The sequence below is a fragment of the Eretmochelys imbricata genome, chromosome 1, assembly GCF_965152235.1.
Source record: "Eretmochelys imbricata isolate rEreImb1 chromosome 1, rEreImb1.hap1, whole genome shotgun sequence".
In the NCBI taxonomy this organism is placed as follows: Eukaryota; Metazoa; Chordata; order Testudines; family Cheloniidae; genus Eretmochelys; species Eretmochelys imbricata.
The window spans coordinates 114806164-114828687 of NC_135572.1; the positions used below are offsets into that span (position 1 = coordinate 114806164).

A 22524-nucleotide genomic window follows, 5' to 3' on the forward strand; every position below is an offset into this window, starting at 1 on the left:
CCCTACTATTAATGGACTCTGCACTGTTACATTTCCACACCAGCAGACTGTTTATGTCCAATATTCATTTGTACACTGAGCAAAGAAATTGTTTCTTTTCTTACAACTGCAAAGCTTCTACTACTTCTTTACTACTTTACTTCTACAAAGCATAAATTCCCATTACTTCACCCAGAACTCAACTCAATTTATTTTCAACTCAATTTATTGCTTTAATTGTTTTTTATAAACAGGTTTTTTATCCTCTATTGGTGACAGCCACTCAGAGATAGAAAGGAAAGGCGTCTGTTGTAATATACTTTAAGTTTATCTTGCATATTGCATAAGATAACGCCACTTTAAAATAGTGATATCTTTTTAAAAAGAAAAGGAGGACTTGTGGCACCTTAGAGACTAACAAATTTATTTAAGCATAAGCTGTAGCTCATGAAAGCTTATGCTCAACTAAATTGGTTAGTCTCTAAGGTGCCACAAGTACTCCTTTTCTTTTTGCGAATACAGACTAACACAGCTGCTACTCTGAAACCTAATATCTTTTTGAACCTTTTGTAAGTATAATACATTTAACCCTCCTATGAGGAACTTATTGTTAATCACACACTTAATTACTTTAGTAGAAATAATAAAATACTGGATGTATTTTTACAAAATTTGTTATAAAAAAAAGCACGAAAGGTTGTTAATTATTACTTCTTGTTCAAGCTACCTGATAATTAGCAATGAATCACTTACAGTAGTGACCACATATTTTTCAATTAGTGCCAATATAATGCTGACTGCTCATTATTTTAGAGTGACCATATCATAATCTCACAGATGACTGAATACAAATGTCAAGTATATTTATATACTGGCTGACCTAAATAATTTTCACTGTTTTTTGTTACTTATATTTTGTGTTGTATATATTTATTAAATTCTGTAGTATCAAGATCTGTTTGCATGGGGGGAGATGCGGAATTTATCCTTTGTTTGAGATTCTATAACCCAACATAACAAGTTTGATAATAAAATACAACAGTTTATTCCCCAGGCTCCCACTATCATAGAAGTGATTTAAAGAATTGTGCAGTGGCATTTTATTCTGGGTCCCTGTTTTTCTTCTGCTAAAATGCCTCTTATCATTCTTCATGGGATACCCTGTTGCACTGCATTTTATGTGAAAGCAGAATTTCATTTTGTGTTGGTCACTAAGTTATCTTCAGCACTGGATAGCTCTGGACTTGAATCAATGTCACTGAAGGCCTCCTTATTTGTGAAAGTTGAGTTCAGAGTCAGACTGTGCCGAGGCTTCACAGGTGCAAGCTCATTTAATATAATATTGTCACTTTTTACAAGAGTTGCTTTGTCCATGTTTTCTTGACTGTACCTCGCAACAACAGCATCAAGGAAGTCTAATTTTGGTGGCAAAGAACCACTTTCAAATAAATATTTTGCTAGGTAGGAGACTGCAATATTAGTGAAGAAGGAGGTGAGCATAGCAAGTGTTTTAAATGGGAAGCGTTGGATGTATATATGATTTTTATCTGCGTAGTAACCAGGATAGAAGATCAAGGGCTGAAGGTAAAGGTATGGTTCTCCTCCAGTAATTCTGAGAAGGAGGCCAAACAAATATCCTGCAATGGCACCGTAAGTGTTGGTTCCTTTGATAAATAACACACATAAGAGTTGTGGGAAGATAATGATATAAACGAGATCAGAACTGAGATACCAGAGTCCATAAACTGACTTAGCTAGCAGTGCCATTGCTGTTGCTGATGCTCCAAAGACAAAAATAGTGATTCGCATGACCCAAATAATTTCCCTGTCTGAAGCCTAAGAAAAAAGAAAAAAGTGTTAGTTTTCCATAGCAATGCATGTATGACTTTTATTATGAATAGATCACACATAAAACTCTGAAAAATCAGAGGATTTTGCATGATTCATAATCAGATATTGTGAAAGATTTAGCAAGATATGTAGCATGTAAGAACAAAAAATTCAAGGGGCGTGGCTGTCCCCTCCCGTCCCCCCCCCCCAATTTTTGCAGCTTTAGGGAAAAATAGTTTAATATAGCGCACAATCAAAAGAACAAGTAGACTGACAGAACTGAATTTTAAAAATAAGCACATCATGAAACAATTTGTTGATGTGAGAACATATCACTTCATTTACACCGACAGGCTTTTGAGCTACAGTTCATTCTACTCAATTTCAATTTGTCAAATGATTTCTAAACATTTTTGATGTTAATCGGTGATCTGAGAATGTCTCTAGTTAATGATTTAATAAAACTTGTGCTGACAATAATAATTAGGAATTGTTCAAGTATATTGTAACACCATGAATAGAGCTAGTTACAGTTTGAGCAGATGTTACTTTTTCACCTATGTAATTAATCATAATCACCAGGATTGCTTTGATTTTTCATTTTCTTCATTTAATATACTGTAATAAGAGAAATGTTACATTTTATCTTACTAGAGATAGAAACAAATGGAGAAAATTGTCAGTGTCACTTTGAAAGTCTCCCCAAGACCTTTTCATTAAAAAAATAAATTGAAATTTAATCTCACATTTTGTCGAAATGAAAGTTGATAAATGTTTCGAGCAAACATAGAACTCGCTGATAAGATTGAAGAGTCAGCTGATGACATTACAGCAGCAGATACTGCACCAAGGCCAAAGAAAGAAATATAGACAGGACAAAGATATTGAAGCACAATTGGTAAAATCATATCTGCTTCTTGCCTCTCTGTGGGGTCTGGTAAACCATACATAGTCTTGTTCCAATCTGTAATACAAAAATATATATATATATATATATGTAATTGATTGTATAGGATACATATTGACTTCTTTGTCTTTGTGAATAATCAGTGATCCAGTGCATATTGTCATGTGCATTCATGCTCATTGAGCCTATGCAAACCTTGCCAATTTGAGTTCAGATGGTTGCAGCAAATCTAAACCAGCTGTTCTGCTTTGCAGGGGGTTTGTACCACCTGAGGTTCTGTTGGAGGGGTGGGCTCATTTCAGCCTGAATACTCCAAATACACCTGGCTAAATTTGCTGATTTCACAATGAAACTAATGGGTTGTGCTAGCGCCTTCCCCACTAACCTCTGCACCCGAAAGGCCCCTTCCTTTTTGTTGCTATGGTCTGATCCAGTGGCCCTCAACCTTCCTGCCTTCTTGGAATCTTTTGGGTGGCCATGTAGCCTGCTGCCCTCATCTGACTCTCTGAAATCAGTGCACGGGACTATCCCCGAGGCTCAGTCTAGGAAAGGTCTTCTGCCCCCAACTCCTCCTAATCATTAGCAGCATCTTGGTGCTGCAGATCACTGTTCTGCATTGACCACGCCCTGGGGCAGCACTAAGTGTCTCGTGACCAAAACTAGAACTAAAGAAACTCTGTGTTTCTCTAGCTCCTGTGCAGGACAGCATGGTGTATTAAGACATCAGACTTCCCTAGAGAGCAGTGCAACAACATGAGCAACAACATTTCCTGTGGTTCTGTTGCTGAATTGGAGTAGAAGGAAGGAATGCCCCAGGATATATGTCAGCGATTGCTGAACACAGGGTGGCTTTACCTACATAGCCACTGGCCAGGTGTTTGGAATATGAAATATCTTTTTGTTATGCTTGCACAATGCCTAACAAAATGGCCTGTGGTCCATGGCCCGTGGCTGGGGCTCCTTGGCAATATAAATGCAAATTATATTATTAATAATAATTAGCTAATATCAGGATGTAACTCAAACTAAAATATTGGATCAAGTTTGTGATCAAGTTTGTGTGAACTAGGAGAGGCAAAATAACAGCAGCAACAGGGAAAAAAATCCCAGCTGCAGTAGCACCAGGTTCTACCACTTGAACAATAGTAAAATCTTTGTAAGATGGTATTTGCATAAGGTCTAAGACACACACAATTAACTTGCTCTGATTCCATTCAATAGAAGGTAGTTTTAGACATTTACAATAGGTAGTTCATGAGTGGATTCAAAATATATTAAATATTTACATCATTAGACTGAGCTATGGGATACTTTGAGTCAAAAGAATGTTCTGTACAATTAAATTCAGGTCTATTCTTGTGTAAAGGAAATCAGGAGAAGTTTAATGGTATTATCTAGCTGGATTATATTGAACACACACTCTATAAGGGTTTTCACACACTGATAGTCATGGTTGTATTCACTCTGTTCAGTCATTTACCTGTTGATGCTCCTATTGCACCAATGAGTATTGCAGGAAGGGCCATCACAAGACAGCCAAAAGCAGCCAGAAAGGATAATACTTGAGCATATGTGGCAGATGAAGAAGAAAGAACTCGCTGAAAATATGCTTGCCATGGGATTCCTCCCAACATCTGCAAGTACAATAAACAACATTCTATCATTTCTGGTTTACTGAGGGTTTCTTTAATATATTTATATACACTGGAACAAGCAACAGCAATAATCCACTGTTGTTACTACCTCAATTATATATACTATCAAAAATTTCAACCAGGCACAGCCCATAACAATTGAATATTTTCACTCTCTCAAGTAACACTGAAATGTTTTGATGTGTAATCACATCTCTCCTTTTCTGTGCAGGCCATTCCCTTGAACAATTACTTTGCACTTCACCAGTCATCCAAAGATCTCAATGAGCATCACAAATACTAATTAAGCCTTACAACAAAGATTAGGAAATATTATCAACTAATTTCATAGATGGAGAATTGACATACAGAGCACCCTCTTGAACCAACTAAATCTACCTTAGGCACCAGTGGGATTTGAAATGAAGATTTCTTTGTACTTGAGACATGTTTTAGACCTACAAACCATGCAACTATGTACTTTCAACTCAATCCTCAAATAATTCTTCTAAGCCATGCAGCCAAAGTAATATCAATGGGAAGTCTAAGAAAGCAGTGGCACAGAACTTTCAAACCATCATAATGGTAGAGAAACAATATTTTTTCTTTTAAAAACGGTGCATCTCTTCTTCTATCTTGTTGAATAACAGGAATCATGTTTGAGTAAATTTAAAAAGACACACAAAAATCTGCATTACAAGTACATGACTAAGGTTTCAATGTCAAGTCTGTCTAGAGAGCAGGGTTTGAGTAGTGTCCAAAATATAAGGAATGGGGCCACACATTGAACAAAGAGAAAACAAAATATTAAACGGCTGCTCATTAACTGAGCACCATTCATCCTGTGCACGGTGTGTGGTGGGGGTCCTGTGAAAAAGGTAATATGTGATCATATAGTTAATAAGAAAAGGATTTCTTGTGGCACCTTAGAGACTAACCAATTTATTTGAGCATAAGCTTTCGTGAGCTATGAATATGCTCAAATAAATTGGTTAGTATCTAAGGTGCCACAAGTACTCCTTTTCTTTTTGCGAATACAGACTAACACGGCTGCTACTCTGAAACCTGTCATATAGTTAATGACTGTTATTATAATGCATACACACAAAGGGCATTCACAGGCAACCTAAATTCTGACATTTCTTCATTTTTGAAAGTTTGGCTTTACAGTCTTAATAGTGGTTTTTTAATACTTTTTTTTTTGTGTGTTTATGCACATAACTTCCTAAGTTTTTATAAAATGCATTCCATCATATGGCATCATATTGACACCCTCGTGAGCCATCTACAGGGTTGGAACCTTCAGAACCACCAAACAGACCTCTTCCCCTTGAGCTAACAGAGTAATAGAGACCAGTAATATGTTCTATTCCTCTACAGCAGTGGTTCCCAAACTTGTTCTGCCGCTTGTGCAGAGAAAGCCCCTGCCGGGCCGGGCTGGTTTGTTTACCTGCCGTGTCCACAGGTTCGGCTGATTGCAGCTCCCAGCGGCCGAGGTTCGCTGCTCCAGGCCAAAGGAAGCTGCTGGAAGCGGCGGCCAGTACGTCCCTCAGCCCGCACCACTTCCAGCAGCTCCCATTGGCCTGGAGCAGTGAACCACAGCCACTGGGAGCCGTGATCGGCCGAACCTGTGGATGTAGCAGGTAAACAAACCAGCCCGGACTGGCAGGCGCTTTCCCTGCATAAGCAGCAGAACAAGGTTGGGAACCACTGCTCTACACCTTCCCCAAGTTGGCCAAATTTGCTTGATTTTCAGAGGGATAGCAAAAGTTACAACCCTGGCACCCAGGGCATCAAATTCCAAGTTCCTGCTCTAAAGCATGGGGGCACTTGAATTCTCAAAGGAAAGGGTGACAGAATCTTTTAACATAGGCAAAAAACACATATATTTTCTAGCTCCATTCTCAGAAACAGCTGAACGATTTTGGCTGAAATTTTATAAATAAATTAATTAATTCAGCCTGAGGCATTCACCTGGAATAGAAAGTTATATGTCCAAAGTTATAAGCAACTGAAAAGAAGGATGTTATAATGCAAAGTGCTGGGCAACCTTAAGAATACATGGAGTTACCAGCCGTTCCTATACTAAATGGATTTTGCAAACATTAAACTCAGTTTCACTCTGGCATGCATCTGTCTGTCCATCCATCCATCCAAGGTTTTCTAACTCACCTACAACTGTGGCATCTTTAATCAGCTGTATATAGTATTTATTGCCTCCTACAATATAGTCCTCTGGCAAGAATACCATCTGTTAAATCATATCCCTATTCTATTCCTTAACTTTAACTGGGTCAACTCTTTTAGCTAAACAATATTTAACTGCTTTGCTGATGGCCCTCCAGTTCAGCTGCTGTGCTGCCATATTCTACTGAAATTTCATTGAAATCAATTGACTATCAGGATATATCTGGTATATTCATCAGCAGTGAAGAAGTTAAAAATCTCCATGCACAGTTTACTGGCAACTTTTAATTAGCCACTTTACATTTACACATGTCAAATGGCAATACACTATGAATGATTAAATGCTTTTTTTCTCTCATACAAGCCATGACTTACCAGTAAAAAGAAATTGTCAAGCCATGAGTAGACGTCAAGTGATTCAATGGATCCAAGCCAAGACTCTTTCTGCCCAGCTGTGAATCCAATGTTTTTAACTGCAGGATGTGACATTGCAAAAGGAACACTGATCCACTATAACCAAAGAGTGACATTTTATTGAGCGTAACAATCTGTGCAAAAATTATGAAATTATTGTATGAAACATTTTACTCAGTATTTTTCTTCTTACTGTGTGCTTTAGCTCAAATGTCAAGTTTAATCACAAGAGAACCAAATTCTCTGTTGGTGTAAATTCACTGATGCAGAGGTGGATTAGGGGTTTGTGGGGCCCTGGGACAGAGCAAGTGGGGACCCCTCCCCATCCCTTCTGTCTGCAGCCTCCCCCCACTCCCTTCCCCCCCTGCTCTGCCCGCCTGGTGGTCCTGCCAAGGAAATGGGGTTAGGGTGCAGAGGCTCACCCTGTTTTGCCCACTCAGCACTCCTGTGCAGGGGTGCCCATTTTTCCAGGGGCTCCCCAATTGGCTCCTTGGCATGGGCCTTGTTGGCCCAGTGGCTAATCCGCCACTGCACTGAAGTCCACAGAGTTATGCCAGTGGAAAGTTTGGCACAAAATGTAGGTACACATAAAAAGCAAATATATAGAGATAAGAGGGAATTATGCTATAAATCAATGTTTCCCAAACTTTTGAAAGCGGAGTCCCCTTCAGGAAAATGAAACCATCTACATGTCCCTGTATTGGAGCAGTCACTTGAAATCCGGCCAGAGGGGCTGGTGTTTGCCCCAGGGATGTGCCTTGTTCATCCCCACGAAATTCTGCTCAAATTTGGTCAAGTTCTAAGCTTTAGAAAAATCACAATTTGCATATGCTCAGTAACCTTTAGATTGTAGGAGCTAAAATCTGTGAAGATTTTATCCACACTGGGCATGCTCCAGCCCAGAGCTGAACAGGACTTCCCCTTTAATTGATGCTCTGGGTGCTGCGAGTTGTGCTGAGTCCAGGTCTGGGCACCTGAACTGAGAACAGGGAGTCTGTCTCTCTTGTGCTCTCATTGGCCTCCACTGGGACGAGACATCTTAAAAGGGGAAGCTGCCTGATCTGACAGCAGAGGGAACAAGAGCTGGACCTACTAGGGGGTGGACACTGGGGTGAAGGCCATCAGGACGGGAGAGGGAAACGGGGACGGGGAGGTGGGGTTGTGGGGAGACTGTGATTGGCTGAGCAAGGAAACTGGGACTGAGAGACAGGAACAGAAACAGGGAGAGCCGAATGAAGCAGGATTAGCGTGCGGGTAAAATAGTATGTGATCAGGTCATTAAAGACTGTGCTGCAATACATACACGTAAGGGGGCCAAATTAAAGTTGCACAGGCATCTTTAATGCTGGCATTTCCTAAGAATTGAAAGTTTGACGTTGCCATTTTAATAATGTTTGTTTAGCGTAGCTGTTGTATGTACCATACACGCATACAGTGATTAAAGGCAGATTCTTTGCTGCGTACAGTTTATGTTGAACTGAACAGAAGGGGAGGGGTTTCTCGGTAAATTCAGTAATGGATCCATTATTCTATGCCCTAATCCCAAACACTGGCATAGTTTAGGACAGTCTAGGGACTGCTCTGAACTGTGCCTGAAGGCTATGTTTCCTTAGGGACCAAATGCCAGCTGGGGATTTCTGGAGCAGTTCGCCCTCTGGCTGCTCACCCTCTTGCACTTCTTCACCCTCTGTGCCACAGGCCGCTGGGAGGGAGGTGAAGGGGCTGGTTCCAAAAGGTATGTGTCAGCTAGGACTCCCCTATACCAGGTATGTCCCCAGCTGAGGAGTTACAAGAGGTTTGGCATTGCCTGAGTGGTTCAAAGGCATGGAATCAGCCAGAGAATAGAATCCTGTGTCCCTCCTTCAAACTCTTACATGTCATCAGTGTATGGGCTCACTGGCACAAATGCAGCTCTGTGCTCACAGAGGTCCCTCTGGAATCAAACTGGAGCAGTTCTGCTGTGCAGGCTGGATTTGGAGGCTTTGCATGAGGAAGAGGGGGCACGACTGGTTGGTTATGGGACAGGTCTATAGATCCACTGCTGTGAGAATCTTCCAGTCCTCCTTTGAGCAGAAGCTCTTTGGGTCAGTGGAAGGCTACTTCATACTGCCACTAGGCTGAAGTAATGTCTCTGTAGAACCACACTGCTCGGCAGCATGGTGAGGGGAAGGATTTCTTCTCCCCACTCCCAGTGACCATACTCAGTTCCCAAGCCGCAATTTAGGCTGGGCTCTGGGCCTCTGGATCAGGCCTATTTTCCAGAGCAAGACCACTATGCTTAGAAAAAACAACAACGAGATATAAATGAGAAAACTCACCAGCCCCAGGAAGATGCAGAAGAGCTGAACCACATCAGTATAGGCCACTGAGTATAGTCCACCCACCAGAGTGTACATAATTGCAATCAGGGCAGAAACAATCACTGAAATATTGACATCAATATCAATGATCACACTTATGGTGGCACCTGCAGGGGAAAACAACAGACTTTAGCTCTTCTGCTCTCTTCAGTCTCCTTTCAGAAGCCAGTTTCAAGATCTGTCACACTCTGCAAAATAAAACTGTGCTTTGCTTTCTTTGGCCTGTTTTTCACTTTTAAGATCCAGTCGATAGTAAGGAGAAGGTGTGGAGCTGCATTCTGCCTCATCCCAGGAAGACAAAAAGCCTCCTGGAGCTCCTGAGCATGCTGGGAATATGTGCTTGCAGCTACACCCCTTTCCAGGCGACAGCTCTATGGGCCAGTGCTGGGTTACAGGGCAGGTATATGGCCCTGTCTCCTCCACATCTCATTTGCAACACCATATGCCCTTGAAGGAGTAGGGAGAGAGTAGTCCCAGACCCTGTGCTCTGTTAATTGTAGAAACTGCAATTCTGCCTCTTTCTGACTCAGGCTTGGCAGAGGGAAGGAAGGCAGGCTCCGCCGTACACCCTCTCCTCACATTGTGTACCCTCACAAGGGCCAGGAGACAATGGCTTTGATTTCTCACTCTGTCCAAGCTGTGCTGGCTTCCCTAATTCACAGCTGCCCAACCTTGGCACCAGTTGGGGCTTCACAGGGATGGACCTTACTCACATCACTGGATGATGGGTATAGTGGAGCTGTGCTTCTCCATGAGCCTCCCTCCCCGCCCTCTCCTGCCTACACCCATCCCCTTAGGGTGGAGGGTAGAGGAATGGCTGGGATATGGGGGGTCAGAGGAGACACTTCCACTGGATTTACACCAGAGGCTTATTTCCCTGCCCAGGTGGAATTCTCCATCCACCTTCTTCAATTGCTTTAACGCCACTTTGAACTGCTGGCCTGGGGGCAAAGTGGCCAGCCCCCAGTGTTTCCAGATGTTGTGTGTATGGACATTATGCTAGAAATTAATGGCTTTTGTAGTATTGATTAAATACACCTTATTTCTACAGCACAAAACTTTAACATACATTCAAATGCTGAATCTCAATAAAGCAATTAGTATATTTTCCTTAGATGAAAAAAAAAACCCAGTGTCACATGAGTGCATCTTTTATCATTCATTTTAAAAATCCTTCCCCCACTAATTGCAGAATGTTTAATTTAAACCATCACAATGACTTGTAGGTGTGGCATCTCTCCTGTATGTAATCACTAAGGTCTATGTGAACCCATAGTTGGGAAAGACCTAGCAGTACAGCTCCTGCAGAAGCTGCGTTGTCTTAGGGCTTCAGGGAGCTACTGGGAGGCATGCTGTTGCTTCACAGATGCCTTCAGAGAGCCTCCAAGATTCATGGGTTCAGGGATGGAGCCACATACCTTTCTTAGACTCCTGCAAACCTGTCCCTTTCTCCCAAGTGAAGAACTATGAGGAAATTCAGAGTCAAAACTTATTCCCCATAGTGCATATAACCTTCATAGGGGAGAATGGTCCAGTAAATTTGGGAGCACAAAATGGATGACTTTGTTCAAATAGTAGCTAAAATGGAGAAACCTCCCAATTTTATAGTCTTTAATTACCACTTGTTAATATAACATGCTAGAAAGGCAGTCACAATACTTACTTTCTTGCTTTGAAATACAACAGAAAGCCTTCTCAAAAATCAATTGATCTTCATTCAAAAAGAAAGAACATTTTAAATTCTCAGGAAGTTCTTTGAGTCATTCACTTCCCATCACCTCAGCAGGCAGTTTGCTCTCAGGTTCTTAAGGGTCTTGTGATGAAATTATGGAGAACAAGTTCCCCAGTGCTTTGCAGTTAATCAGAGCACAGTTGGAAAGAAGCTTTAAATTTTATTTTTTGTTTAAAAAAAGATTGCCCTGTAAAGCAGTATTATACATGTGCACTCTGTGTGTTACTTGGTTTGAGTCACTGCCACGAATGGTGATTTAACTCAAGAGTTTTCTCCATTTTTGAAGGGATAACAAAATTCAGATCTCTAATAGGGACGGGAGAATGGAGGTGTGATTTTCTATATACAAATATTAGTCTTCCTTTCTGACCCATGTTTCCATTAGTTCTCTGAATCATTTTTGAAACCTAAGAATGTTCTTTATGTTTCCAAATACAGATGCATTCTGAGTTTAACAAGATTTAGGTTCCTTGATCAGTCACAGCATTGCTTCTGTTCTATGATCCATTGAAATTGTTTTACATCTAGGTCTCCTACAATGGTTGAATGCTAGGGATCATACCATTTATATACACTATCAAAAATGCTGCGTGACTATCCTCTTTCTTTGATAGCTATTACTTCTGGTTGCTGTGATCTTGAGGCTGTCAACAAAAATTGTGTGACTGAAAATAACAAAATGCTTTAAAGTATACTGAGATAATCAAGGTTCTGATAATTGGGTATTTCTAGGCCAAGACAACTGTCCCTTTAAAAAATGTTTGGCCAGGGCAGTTAGCATTTTAAAGCAGTTTCTGGGTTCAGGGGTTGCTTGTGAACTGGTGCTTCTGTTATGCATTTATGATTTTTAAAAACTCACTCTGGACAGTGAACTAATGTTTTTACTGCTGATCCCTTACCTAACGCAGAGAAGATGGCTGCGGCCCAAAACATCTCTCCCATTAGAGCGGGTATAAACAGGAGCCCTCCCATTCTTTTTCCATAAAGCTGTTGAAATGGGTCTAACATTGTCACATAGCCTTTGGAACGCATGGGTTTTGCAAAAAATAGACCACCTAAAAATTAAACAATAGAAAACGCTAACTTTAGTGGAGAAATGCATTTACAGTCAGTAAAACACTGCTGGTTTTCACAGGTGTAATCGTGTCTGTTGGACTGTTTTTAAAATAAATTTAAAATGTAATTGTAATTAAAATATCCTCTCAACATGAAAGGAAGGTTTATTTTTCCATGTAAAGAAAACAGTGGTTCAAAGAGCAGGATAAAAATGAATGAAAATCATTTAACACCCCCTACCCTATGCACATACACAACACTAACAAACATGGTTTGGTTATGAAAAACAAAATATGGATTTGTAAGGCTCGGTGCTTTAGCGGATTCAGCCTGCTGTGAGGGGTGCTCAGTTCATTTTCATTTACTGTAAAGACGCTTAGCTTGGGATCAACATATTGGAACAGGACTGCAAATTTTTTTTTTGCTCTAATTTTATTTGGTGATGTACCCACAAGCCAGATACGAATGTCCAGCATGAGAAAGGAAGGAAATTACCAAGCATTATGTCTAAGAGAAGAACAGGGTTAGATGACTGGAAAGCATATCTGGGGAAGCAAGGAGCCACCTGGTAGGGGAAGGATGTATAGGTAGAGATGAGGAAAAGAGGCAGAAAAGCATCAGCAGGAGACATAGGAACAGAATAGATGGGAGGGGAAATGAAATGAAATTAAGAGCCAAACTAGACAGTGGGAAAGGACACTTAGCATATTACCAACAGATAAAAATAAATACATACATTCCTGATAGTACTTTTCCATTCAGACAATTGCTGTAGTTGATACAGGGAGCTCATGTTAAATAATAAGATGATGACAAATCAGTCAGGAGTTAGTCTATGCTATTGTGCAAGGGAAGAAAAGTGGTTCACAAGACAATAGCTTTATTAAGTGGTGCTCCGCCCTATGAAGAAGGCTGAGAGCCCCTGTTCTACAATGAATTTTACTTTCTGTATTTTTTTTAAATGAAATAAAAAGGAATTGTGATGTCAGACCAACTCCCTTTTGTGCAAATAAAATATACTGTGTCCATTTAAAACAACCGTAAGACTATATTTATGAAGTCAGAAGTACTGTACTTAAAAAACAAACAAACAACTACACTGTCAATACCTTACATACCAGCAGCCATTCAGTGTTAGCCTCCTAATTTTGGTATATCACTTTGGCTTTCATTCTGCATTTGAGGGGAAGGAAGGTCCCCTGTTTAGGGCACTAGCACAGGCGTTAGGAACCCTCAGTCAATCCCTTGCTCTGCCACAGGTTTCCTGTATGACCTTGGGCACATCACTTAGTCTCTCTGCCTCAGCCCTCTGCCTGTAAAATGTTGATAATAGCACTTTGCTGCTTCAAAGGGGTATTGTGAGGATAAACACATTCAAGATTGTGAGGTTCTCAGATATTAGGGTGATGAGGGCCATATATAGTACCTTTCATAGGCAGATTTGAAAGAAACAAAATCTACTCAAAATAAAAGCTTTATATTACTGTAGCAGTCCTCTAAAGCATTCAGAAGGGTTAACTTCTGGGTGTCAAAGGAAGTCTTGGTGATTTAAGATTTCAAATTATTTCCAATAATTAGTAATGCATTAGTTTCCTTTCTAAGGGACTGACTGAAAGCCCATTAAAGTCACTGGAAAGACCACCATTAACGTTAATGCCTTTAGCATCAGGTCCTAATTTTGGGGTTCCAATAACAATTTTAACATCTGTATATTTTAAGAAATGGAGAGACTAATTTATTTTTGCTTACCTAAAACCAGACTAAGGGAATAGCCAATGGGTGCCTGAGCCCAAGCCAGCCCGTAGCCTGGGACATACACAGCTTCTGCTGTCCCATTGATATAGCCTCCTCCAACCCAGGTGGCTGAAAAAGAAGAGGAGGAAGAACTGAAAACATAAACTCTATTTTGATAGTCAACATTTATCATAACTTCTAATATAGAACTATAAGCTGAACTCAACACAGAACATTCTTAACATTTAAATTTAACAAGAGTTTAACCAATGAGGGTCCTTAAAATGTGTCTCAAGTTTCACTCTCCAGCTAAGTTAAAAAATCTATAGATTTAGCCAATTTTTAGTTCTACAAATGCCATTTAAAAAAATTAGAGCTACGGTGGGCATGTCCCACCGAAATTTTTAGACTTTGCCTAATCTGTATTTAAGCTTGCTAAAGACATATTCCTGAATGGAGCTGTGCTATATGTAGAGGTCCTGCTTTCATTCACATGAAGAACTGCAACATTTGTGATATCCCCAACTGCTGGAAGCTAATGCACTCATTCTGTCTCTGATGGCAAATTGCCAGACCTTGGAGGCTGAGGATCAAGACTAAGTCTCAAATGCAGATCTCACACACTGAAGTGTATTGTAATTAGATCTGGGTAAATAATTCATGGCAAATAATTGCAGTGAATATGATTTCTTTTCCTGTTTGCAGATTGTCTGCAAATAGATCTTGATTTTCTCTAATGTATTTATACAGATACTTGCTGAATAATATTTATGAATTAATATTTGTGTCTGTAGTTTGTTCATGGGCAGTTCATTTACAAATATTAGATTTTTGAAATGTAAAACCCGAGTGGTTTTGATTGGACACAGAGGTCACAAGATTTTGTTCTTATTCCCTGATTAGATGAGAAGGAATGTAACTCTTAGAATCATACTTCCAGAGTAAAAACTTGTGATTCGAAATTCGCTTTCTATGAGTATTCTGCAATATGCTGTCAGCAGTCACTGTTTCTACAAACATTCGTGCCAATAAACAAGTGGGGGGTGACCACAGATGAAACAAATTTATTTAAAAATTTAAATAAACTTTTATGGCAGATTGTTTACAGTATTCTCCCCACACTTTCTGTAATAATATCACTCAACCACTGAGCAGGTACAAAATGTGGGTTTGTGTGTTTTTTAATTTTGAAGCTAAATCTTGTACTTTTCCAGAGGCTAAGGAACAAAGCTAACAGTGGGGTTCTGACTACAAATCGAAATAAGGAATATCTTCTACTCTGCATTCTGAATCATAGCCCTGGTCCAGTGTGCAGCAGCAAATGTTTGTAGGAGATGTATCTGGGACAGCAGTGGAAGATCTGCTCCTGGTAAGAGTGGCCAAATCCTTCTGCCTGTGATCCTGCTGTTGTCAGTGGACATCTTGGTAGCTTGCCAAGATTTATTGGACAGTACACAGACACTGGCAATGATAATACTGCATGCCCAGATATCAAGAGATAGAAGGAGCACACTCACCCCATTACTGATCCCTGGCACCAGGACCCAATATTACAGAATCACTGACATACTGCTTATACTATAGGCTTTTGTATCCACTGACAGGGATGGGTGGAAAAGCTGGAGAAAACATGGTCCAGTCTAGTTTGGTTCTCCAGTGTCCCGACATGCCTGTGATACGTATTGCTAGCTGTATGTTAAAGAGTATAGAGTAGTGGGATTGAAGTGCCTAGATACTACGATTGTAATGTCTACATTGAAAATGCTTAGGTGGATGGATGGATGTTTTATCTTCTTCACTTGGGAAGGTGGACATAGAATCTGTAGAGTGGTGCCCAGTACTCAAAGTCCAAGGCTGGAATAACTTATTGCCTGAGTCAGATCAATTGCACAAAGCATTGGTTGCATATGAGATGGGGAGTAACAGGTCAGGACCCCAGACTTTCTCATTCCAGTCCACCCACTTTTCTTCCTATGCTGCTTAGGCATTTTATACCTGCTATAAATCATATCGGAGTATGGATATCAGGGTTCTGAATGCACAGAAGGGATTATTTTGTCCAGCACAGCCCTTTTCACTCAGAAATACTGACCAGCTTCCTTAGTACCGGACCAAACTCTTATTTTTTTTATTTTATCATATACTATATGAATAAGACAAAAATTCTGAGGTGCTGTTGCTAATGTATTAGCATATTTCTAATGGGATAATCTCTCATTTTAGGAAAGAATTGCTGGGCTTCACTTCATGGTCATTTCGGTTTCCTTCCCTCACAAAACTGCTCATGCAGTAATACTCATGTACATACATGATTGCATATATAAGATAACCGATCATTGTATTGTTCTTTCTGATAGTTAGAATGTTCTGACAATGGCCCAGAGCATCTCCTGGCCTGGTTATACCCAAGGATCTCTTAATAGACCTTTTCCTGAACCATTCCGTGGGGGTGGTGTTAGCTCTCACCACCTCCCCGCATGAACAGGGAGTTCTGCCCTCAGAATCAGATCTCTGAGATCAGTGCAGACCGCAGGAAATCTATTTCATACCCACTTAGGATATTGCCTCTTTCATTGCCATAGCTATGATCAAGGGAGGTGCTGGGGCAGGAGCAAGATCAGTCTGTAAGAGAGAGAGGCTGCTGATAGGACATTCTCCATGGAAGCACCATGACTTTCCACTCTTATCACAAATAGCCCAAATTGGTTAATCTTCATTGGACGTTGCAGAGCTCATCTATTTTCCCAGGCTTTCAGGAGAAAGGGCTGGTATTTGAGGATAGGGTGGAATATTGTTCAGTATTAATTTTTTGTTGGTCAGTTTCTGGATTTGGGGGTGAGGAGTAGATTCTAATTACATTTTAATTTGCAAGACTATCTTTTAAACATCCGTTGAAAGAACCTAGAACATTGGGAAGGTGCTCTTTTGGGAATGCATAAGTCATAATAAATACGTAAATAAGAGCCGTAATGGCTGGGATGACATAAGGATAAAGTTTCATTCTTAGATGTATATTTTCTGATACTTAGCTTTGCTAAGCCTCACTTTTAAAGTTATTTTAATATAGTTATTGTGTGAGCTCCCTTTTTTAAACAAGCCAGCCACAGGGAATAAAAAAACTAGTAATCTGCAGAGTCAGTCACATATGGGAGACTATTTTAATCTTTTATCTGCCTACACTTCAGATGAAATACAGACAACACTAACTTTCCATTTTAAACGTACACTATGAGAAATGTTATAGACTATAATGTTATAGATTATGATGTGGAGTCAAATTCTGCTTTTAGTTCAGCTGAGAAACACAGAAATTCATATTACATGATCCTTCCACTTCAACATGTATCACAATATTGGATTTTTCTAGTAGTTATGAAGATAGAAAACCAGCTAGCATATCTTTATAAAACAATCTGCTAACTGATCACTCAAATTGTTATCAAGCTAATGAGATTTTGTAAAACAAATTTACTAATCACACAAGCATCATATTGATAATTTTTCATTGTGTAAGAAAATGTAGTGCTCTTTCTGACTAAAATGAAGAACAGTGTCCAAGAATCGTTATTATTGTGGCTCCATTTGGAGCATTATTGCTAGGCTGTGGCAGCATTTTGATTAAACAACTTCCAGTGTTTTCCCCAGGTTTAATCACAAACATAAACGTTTATGGTGGGCTGAAATTTGCCACGGTTCTCATCTCTGAGGTAATTTTTTTTTTACTAAATAAAAGGCTAATAATTTGTTCATATTCAAATTTATACATGTAAAATGATATATGAATTAAAGGCATAATTTGTTCTTCAATACACCTTAAACAATGTCAGGTTTAAAATTAAATTTTGTGATTTGTCCATAATTCAGTCTTCTAACTCTTTGTATTTTGAGAACAGCAGATATGTTCAGCTTTGAACCCTTGTGTGTTAAAACATATTATTTACTTTTTAATACAGCTGTTTCTTAAGAAACATAAACATCCGTTTAGCTTTTCCCCATTTACATTATTCATTGGGTGTATACATTTTATAAACTGTCTAAATGCTTATTTACAAAATAAACTTTAATGAATCTAAGGGCCTGATCCTACTCCCATTGAACTCAATCCAAAAATTCCAATGGACTCCAGGACTGGGCCATAAATTTGATATTGAAAGCTGTGTACTCAGTTCTGCCACCCTCGTGTTGAGTAATACCTTACTCTTTGATTTCAGTGGTACTACTTGTGGAGTAAGGCACTGCTCAGCAGGAGACAAGGTAGCAGAATTGGGCCCTATTCTAATAAATACAATTTTAAAAAGGAAGTTTTAAAATTTTAAAGTTTTTTTTTGTTCCCACATGCTTGTACTATGGGTGTGCTGTGATGCTCAATAAGCAGTTTTTCATTTACATTCTCATTTACGTGACATTTCTCATTTTTGAATTAGCATTTAAACAATTAAGGGAATTAATGGTATATATTTATGTTAGAATACTATTCCTGTAACTCAGGATTTTCAAAACTCAACCTAAAATACTTCCCTTTAACTCATTCTCCCTGGATATCACAAGATACTATCCAAAAATCAAAATCCCCTATTGTTCAGAGACATCAAAATACCAAGGCGTAACATGGCAGTTTCGTGGATATTATGGTTGATTATCATCATCTTACATTTAAAAATTGCCTTTCATTCCTGCTTTACAAACTGTGTGGCCCAATCATCCCTACTCAAACAAGACTTAGGCCCTGATTCTGCATAAATGTATGAATACATGTACGTTTGAGCACTGTGCGAAGTGCCATTGAACTTAGCATGGGACTAACTTTATGCACGGTTGGTAGTCCAACATTAACTTCAGTGGGGCTACTCACAGCATGTAAAATTAAGCATGTGCATCAGTTTTTGGATGATCGAGCCTTACACCTTAAAGTACATGGGATTTTTACCTGAGCAAAGACATCAGGACTGGACCCTGTGTGAATACAGGAAACATCACCAACACAGATGATCAGAGGATGACAATTCCGTTTTGCGGCAACTTTTGAGGTTTCAAAAAAATTTGCTTTTGTTCTTCCTTTGTTTTTGGAGAAAAATCTTAGGAATGTTTTCAAGATAATGGCATTGTGTCAGGAGGATGTGTGTGTCCTGGCGGTTAGGACTCGGATGTGATAGACCTAGGGTCAAGTCCCTGCTCTGCCTGATTCAGAGCAGAGTTTTTCACCCCAAATCAGGCAGAGCAGGGATTTGTACCTGGGTCTCCCACAGTTGAGGCCTAACCCTAACCACAAGCCTCCCCATACCCTCCTTTCATGAAAATGTTTGAGAGGTTTTGTTTTCATTCCAAGGTGGAAGTAAAACACATTTTGAAACTTCAGAAATTGCCACAAAATGGAATCATCATCTTCCAGTCACTTCTACTGGTGATGTGCCTCATTTTGGCGAATAAGTTCTAACCAGAATTCGTCACCAGTGATCACTGAGCTCCCTTTGAATGGAGAAGTGGCAGTTCAGCAGGCAACAGGAACACACTACACTACACAACAGTGGAGGGAGGGAAGTAGAGTTTTAGCCTTGATTCAGAATCTATTGGATTTAAACAACATCCTGAACAATTTTCCTGCCCTACCACCAAATCTGCAGTCCTTAAGTGAGCAAAATTCCTATTGCAGTCAGTGGGAATTCTGCTTGATTAAGGACCACAGAATTTTGCTCTTAGTTTTTATGAGTCTCTTCCTTAACTCTGAAGCTGGAAAGACAGCACAAGAAAGAAATTTCAATAGAATCTGATCAATCTAAATTGGAGGTGTAAGGGCCTAAATTGGAGGTGTTGGAATTGCATTAAGAATATCACAAATGTGAACGATTCTAAAACAAAATGACATACGTTTAAATAAAAAGATGACCTCAGTTCAGTTTGTATACAATGTAATTTTGTACAAATTAGATAGACTATCTGAAAACACTTGCAATTTAGGGCCAGATTGTGATGCTTTTACTCATACTACTGAAGAGTTACTCACACAAGTAGCCCCATTGTCTTCCCTTAGTCCAGTGGCTCTCTCAGACACTCCAGTGCACCCCTTTGAGTCGCAGAGGTTGCGCTGGTATGATTGAAAGTAGAACTCAAATCTTCTCCTAATCTTTGTCCGCTAATATGAATACGCACAGTACAATATTAAATCATTTCGCCAAACTATGGCAAAATAGGGCAAAATAATCCCCTGTGTAATTCTACTGAAATCAGTGGAGTTAAATTTGGCCCGGTGCAGCAAAAATGGTCTTTGCTGCAGCATATTTTTCCATTTCTTTCTGAATTTAAAGTTTTTTTCACTCCTAAAACACATCACTAACCCACAGGTTTGGGATGCTATAATAAAAGTAAACTGTATATTCACTCCACTGAAAAATTCTGATGACTCAGTCTTCTAACGAAAATCATTACTGCCCCAAATGTCTCTATTTTACTGATTAATATGGCACCAGTGTAAAATAAATAGAGTTAATTCTTCCTTTAGAATATAATAATGACTATTTAAATGACTGGCATATTTACTTATTCATTAAAAAAATACAGTATCAAACAATCAAAAAAAATCATCCATCTTAAATCATGACTGCACTGAAATTAAGATTTCTTTTCTCCACTTTGCATTATTCAAAACACAATATTGCCTATATCTTTTATTCACATGAAAGAAAGAATGAGATGCTATGTTTCAGGTATAAAAAAGAGGGTTTATCATACCGGTCATCGTAAATCCACCAACTAGCAAGCCTATATCTCTTCCACCGACTATGATAGCTTCTCTGCGATCTCCATCGCTGCCACTATTTTTGGTTTTCCAGGCAGCCCATATTCCAACAAACAGGATTGCCAGATAGAATACAATTATAGCTACCAGCCCCTCCACATGGAAAGGCATGTCGAAATCACGACTGTTCCCTGGATTGCTATTTCATTAAGACCTCTGGAGAGAATGCAATAATACATTATACACTATACATTTGATAAAAGCAAACCAAATAAATCAGACATGGCATGAGACCAATTAGAACCAGAATATAAAGAAAACTCAGCGGTTCATCAAAGAGAATATATGGATTATTTTATTAAATGGTTATTTCAGATGTAACCAGCAGTAATATGAGTTGTGTTTAAAACAATCCAGGTTACACCAATATTTCACAAACTTCTGACAAACCCTTGAAACTAAAAGCAAATGGTTACTTAAATTTTTTAAATTTGTTTCAGGAACAGAAAACTAGCATTACCTGAGTTAAACAAAACAATCTTGCTAAAAACTAGGGCCCTGCAAGAAATCACTTCTAATTCTAATTGTTTAATATCCTCCTTGATATAGTAGAACTCTCTACTCAAGAAATACTTTCGCTTACAGCCTCCAGAATAGAAGATATTAATAATATGAGCTGTTCATTTTTACAAAGGGTCTTTAATGAGTTTAAATCCATGCTACAAAATTATATTAAGGAATATCAAAAGCTGTGGACAAATAATAACCACACTAGAAAACTCAAGTCTTGGAATCTATCCCCATTTCCTCCCCACATTAACTCCCCATTCATCTCCTGTACTTATGCATCTGTATTTTCCTGCTCTTGCACATCTGTATTTGCTTTTGATAAGAAAAATTCCCTGCACACCACAAAAATCTCTTCAATTTTGTCATTCATTTTATATATAAAAAACTCCGTACATTTAAAAAAGTCAGAACAGTGCAACATGCCAAATAGAAGACAAGTGTAACTGAAATAATCTGAGATAAACAAACTCTGGAGGATTAATATTATTAAGAAATATACATATTCAGTACACCTTTGCCATCCTTTCTCACAGTTTCTTTGAACTCACTCTCAGTTACACAAAGAAATGAACCCTGTATTTTTATGTACTAGTTATTGACACAAAATATACAATCTTTAACATATACTGTGGATCTCTACATAAAAAAAGTATTTAAGTTTGCATACAAGTCTATAAGTTAAGTTTAACTCCCCTTCTCCCCCCCAGGAATTGCCAATACTACTGTCATCTAGATAGCGTGTAGCAAATTCTTCCAATCTTCCACGTATCACCATCCAATACCTTTGGCATTCAAGCAAAGCAGGTAGCTTGTGGTTTCTGAGTTCGCACAGGCAAACCCTGAGCTTGCCTACTAGCTACAGTAGCAAGTTAGAGTTATTACTCCCATTCAGCAAAAATAGGATCCAGACACACACAGTTCCCTGCATCTTCAGCATCACTCAGCCAAAGCTTTCCCCCTCCAAAGCTTTTCCCTCCCCAGTGTCAATAATTCCAATCCCTGCCCCCATTCACCTCTTTTGTGGTAGGGTCTCCTCTTTCCCCTTCTTTCTGTGCTCTCTGTCTCCCTGTCTCTTGAAGTGGAGTCAAGCAGTCAGATCCCAGCGCCTTTTGTCCAGAGGTAGATTGTGAGAAGCTTTCTCCTTTTTTAAAGGGACAGTTACATTGCAAAGAGCTCCAGCCCTACAGGAGCATCACATCTACTAGAGCAAATGCACATTGTGTCCTGTACAACACGGCACACTACTGACGCAAGGGCAGTCACACGCCATGCCAGCTAAGAGGCTCACTGTGTTCCCCTCTTCTGTGTGGGGAGTGCATCTGTCAGAGCTGGGGGGAGGGGGGGGGAGATAACAGAGTGCAAGGGGGGACTGAGGAAAGAGATGACTC

The 22524-nt window shown here is 39.5% G+C and overlaps 1 protein-coding gene across 1 annotated transcript; it reads right to left on the bottom strand.

The window, feature by feature from the left end:
- Positions 1-1173: 1173 nt before the first annotated feature.
- Positions 1174-20737, bottom strand: SLC5A7 (solute carrier family 5 member 7). The gene is made up of 8 exons (XM_077807086.1): positions 20560-20737; positions 13849-13962; positions 11943-12098; positions 9270-9418; positions 6913-7047; positions 4197-4350; positions 2556-2773; positions 1174-1815 (listed from the first exon to the last, which is right to left on the bottom strand). The coding sequence occupies exons 1-8, from the start codon at positions 20735-20737 to the stop codon at positions 1174-1176; spliced, it is 1746 nt and encodes a 581-aa protein (XP_077663212.1).
- Positions 20738-22524: the final 1787 nt, after the last annotated feature.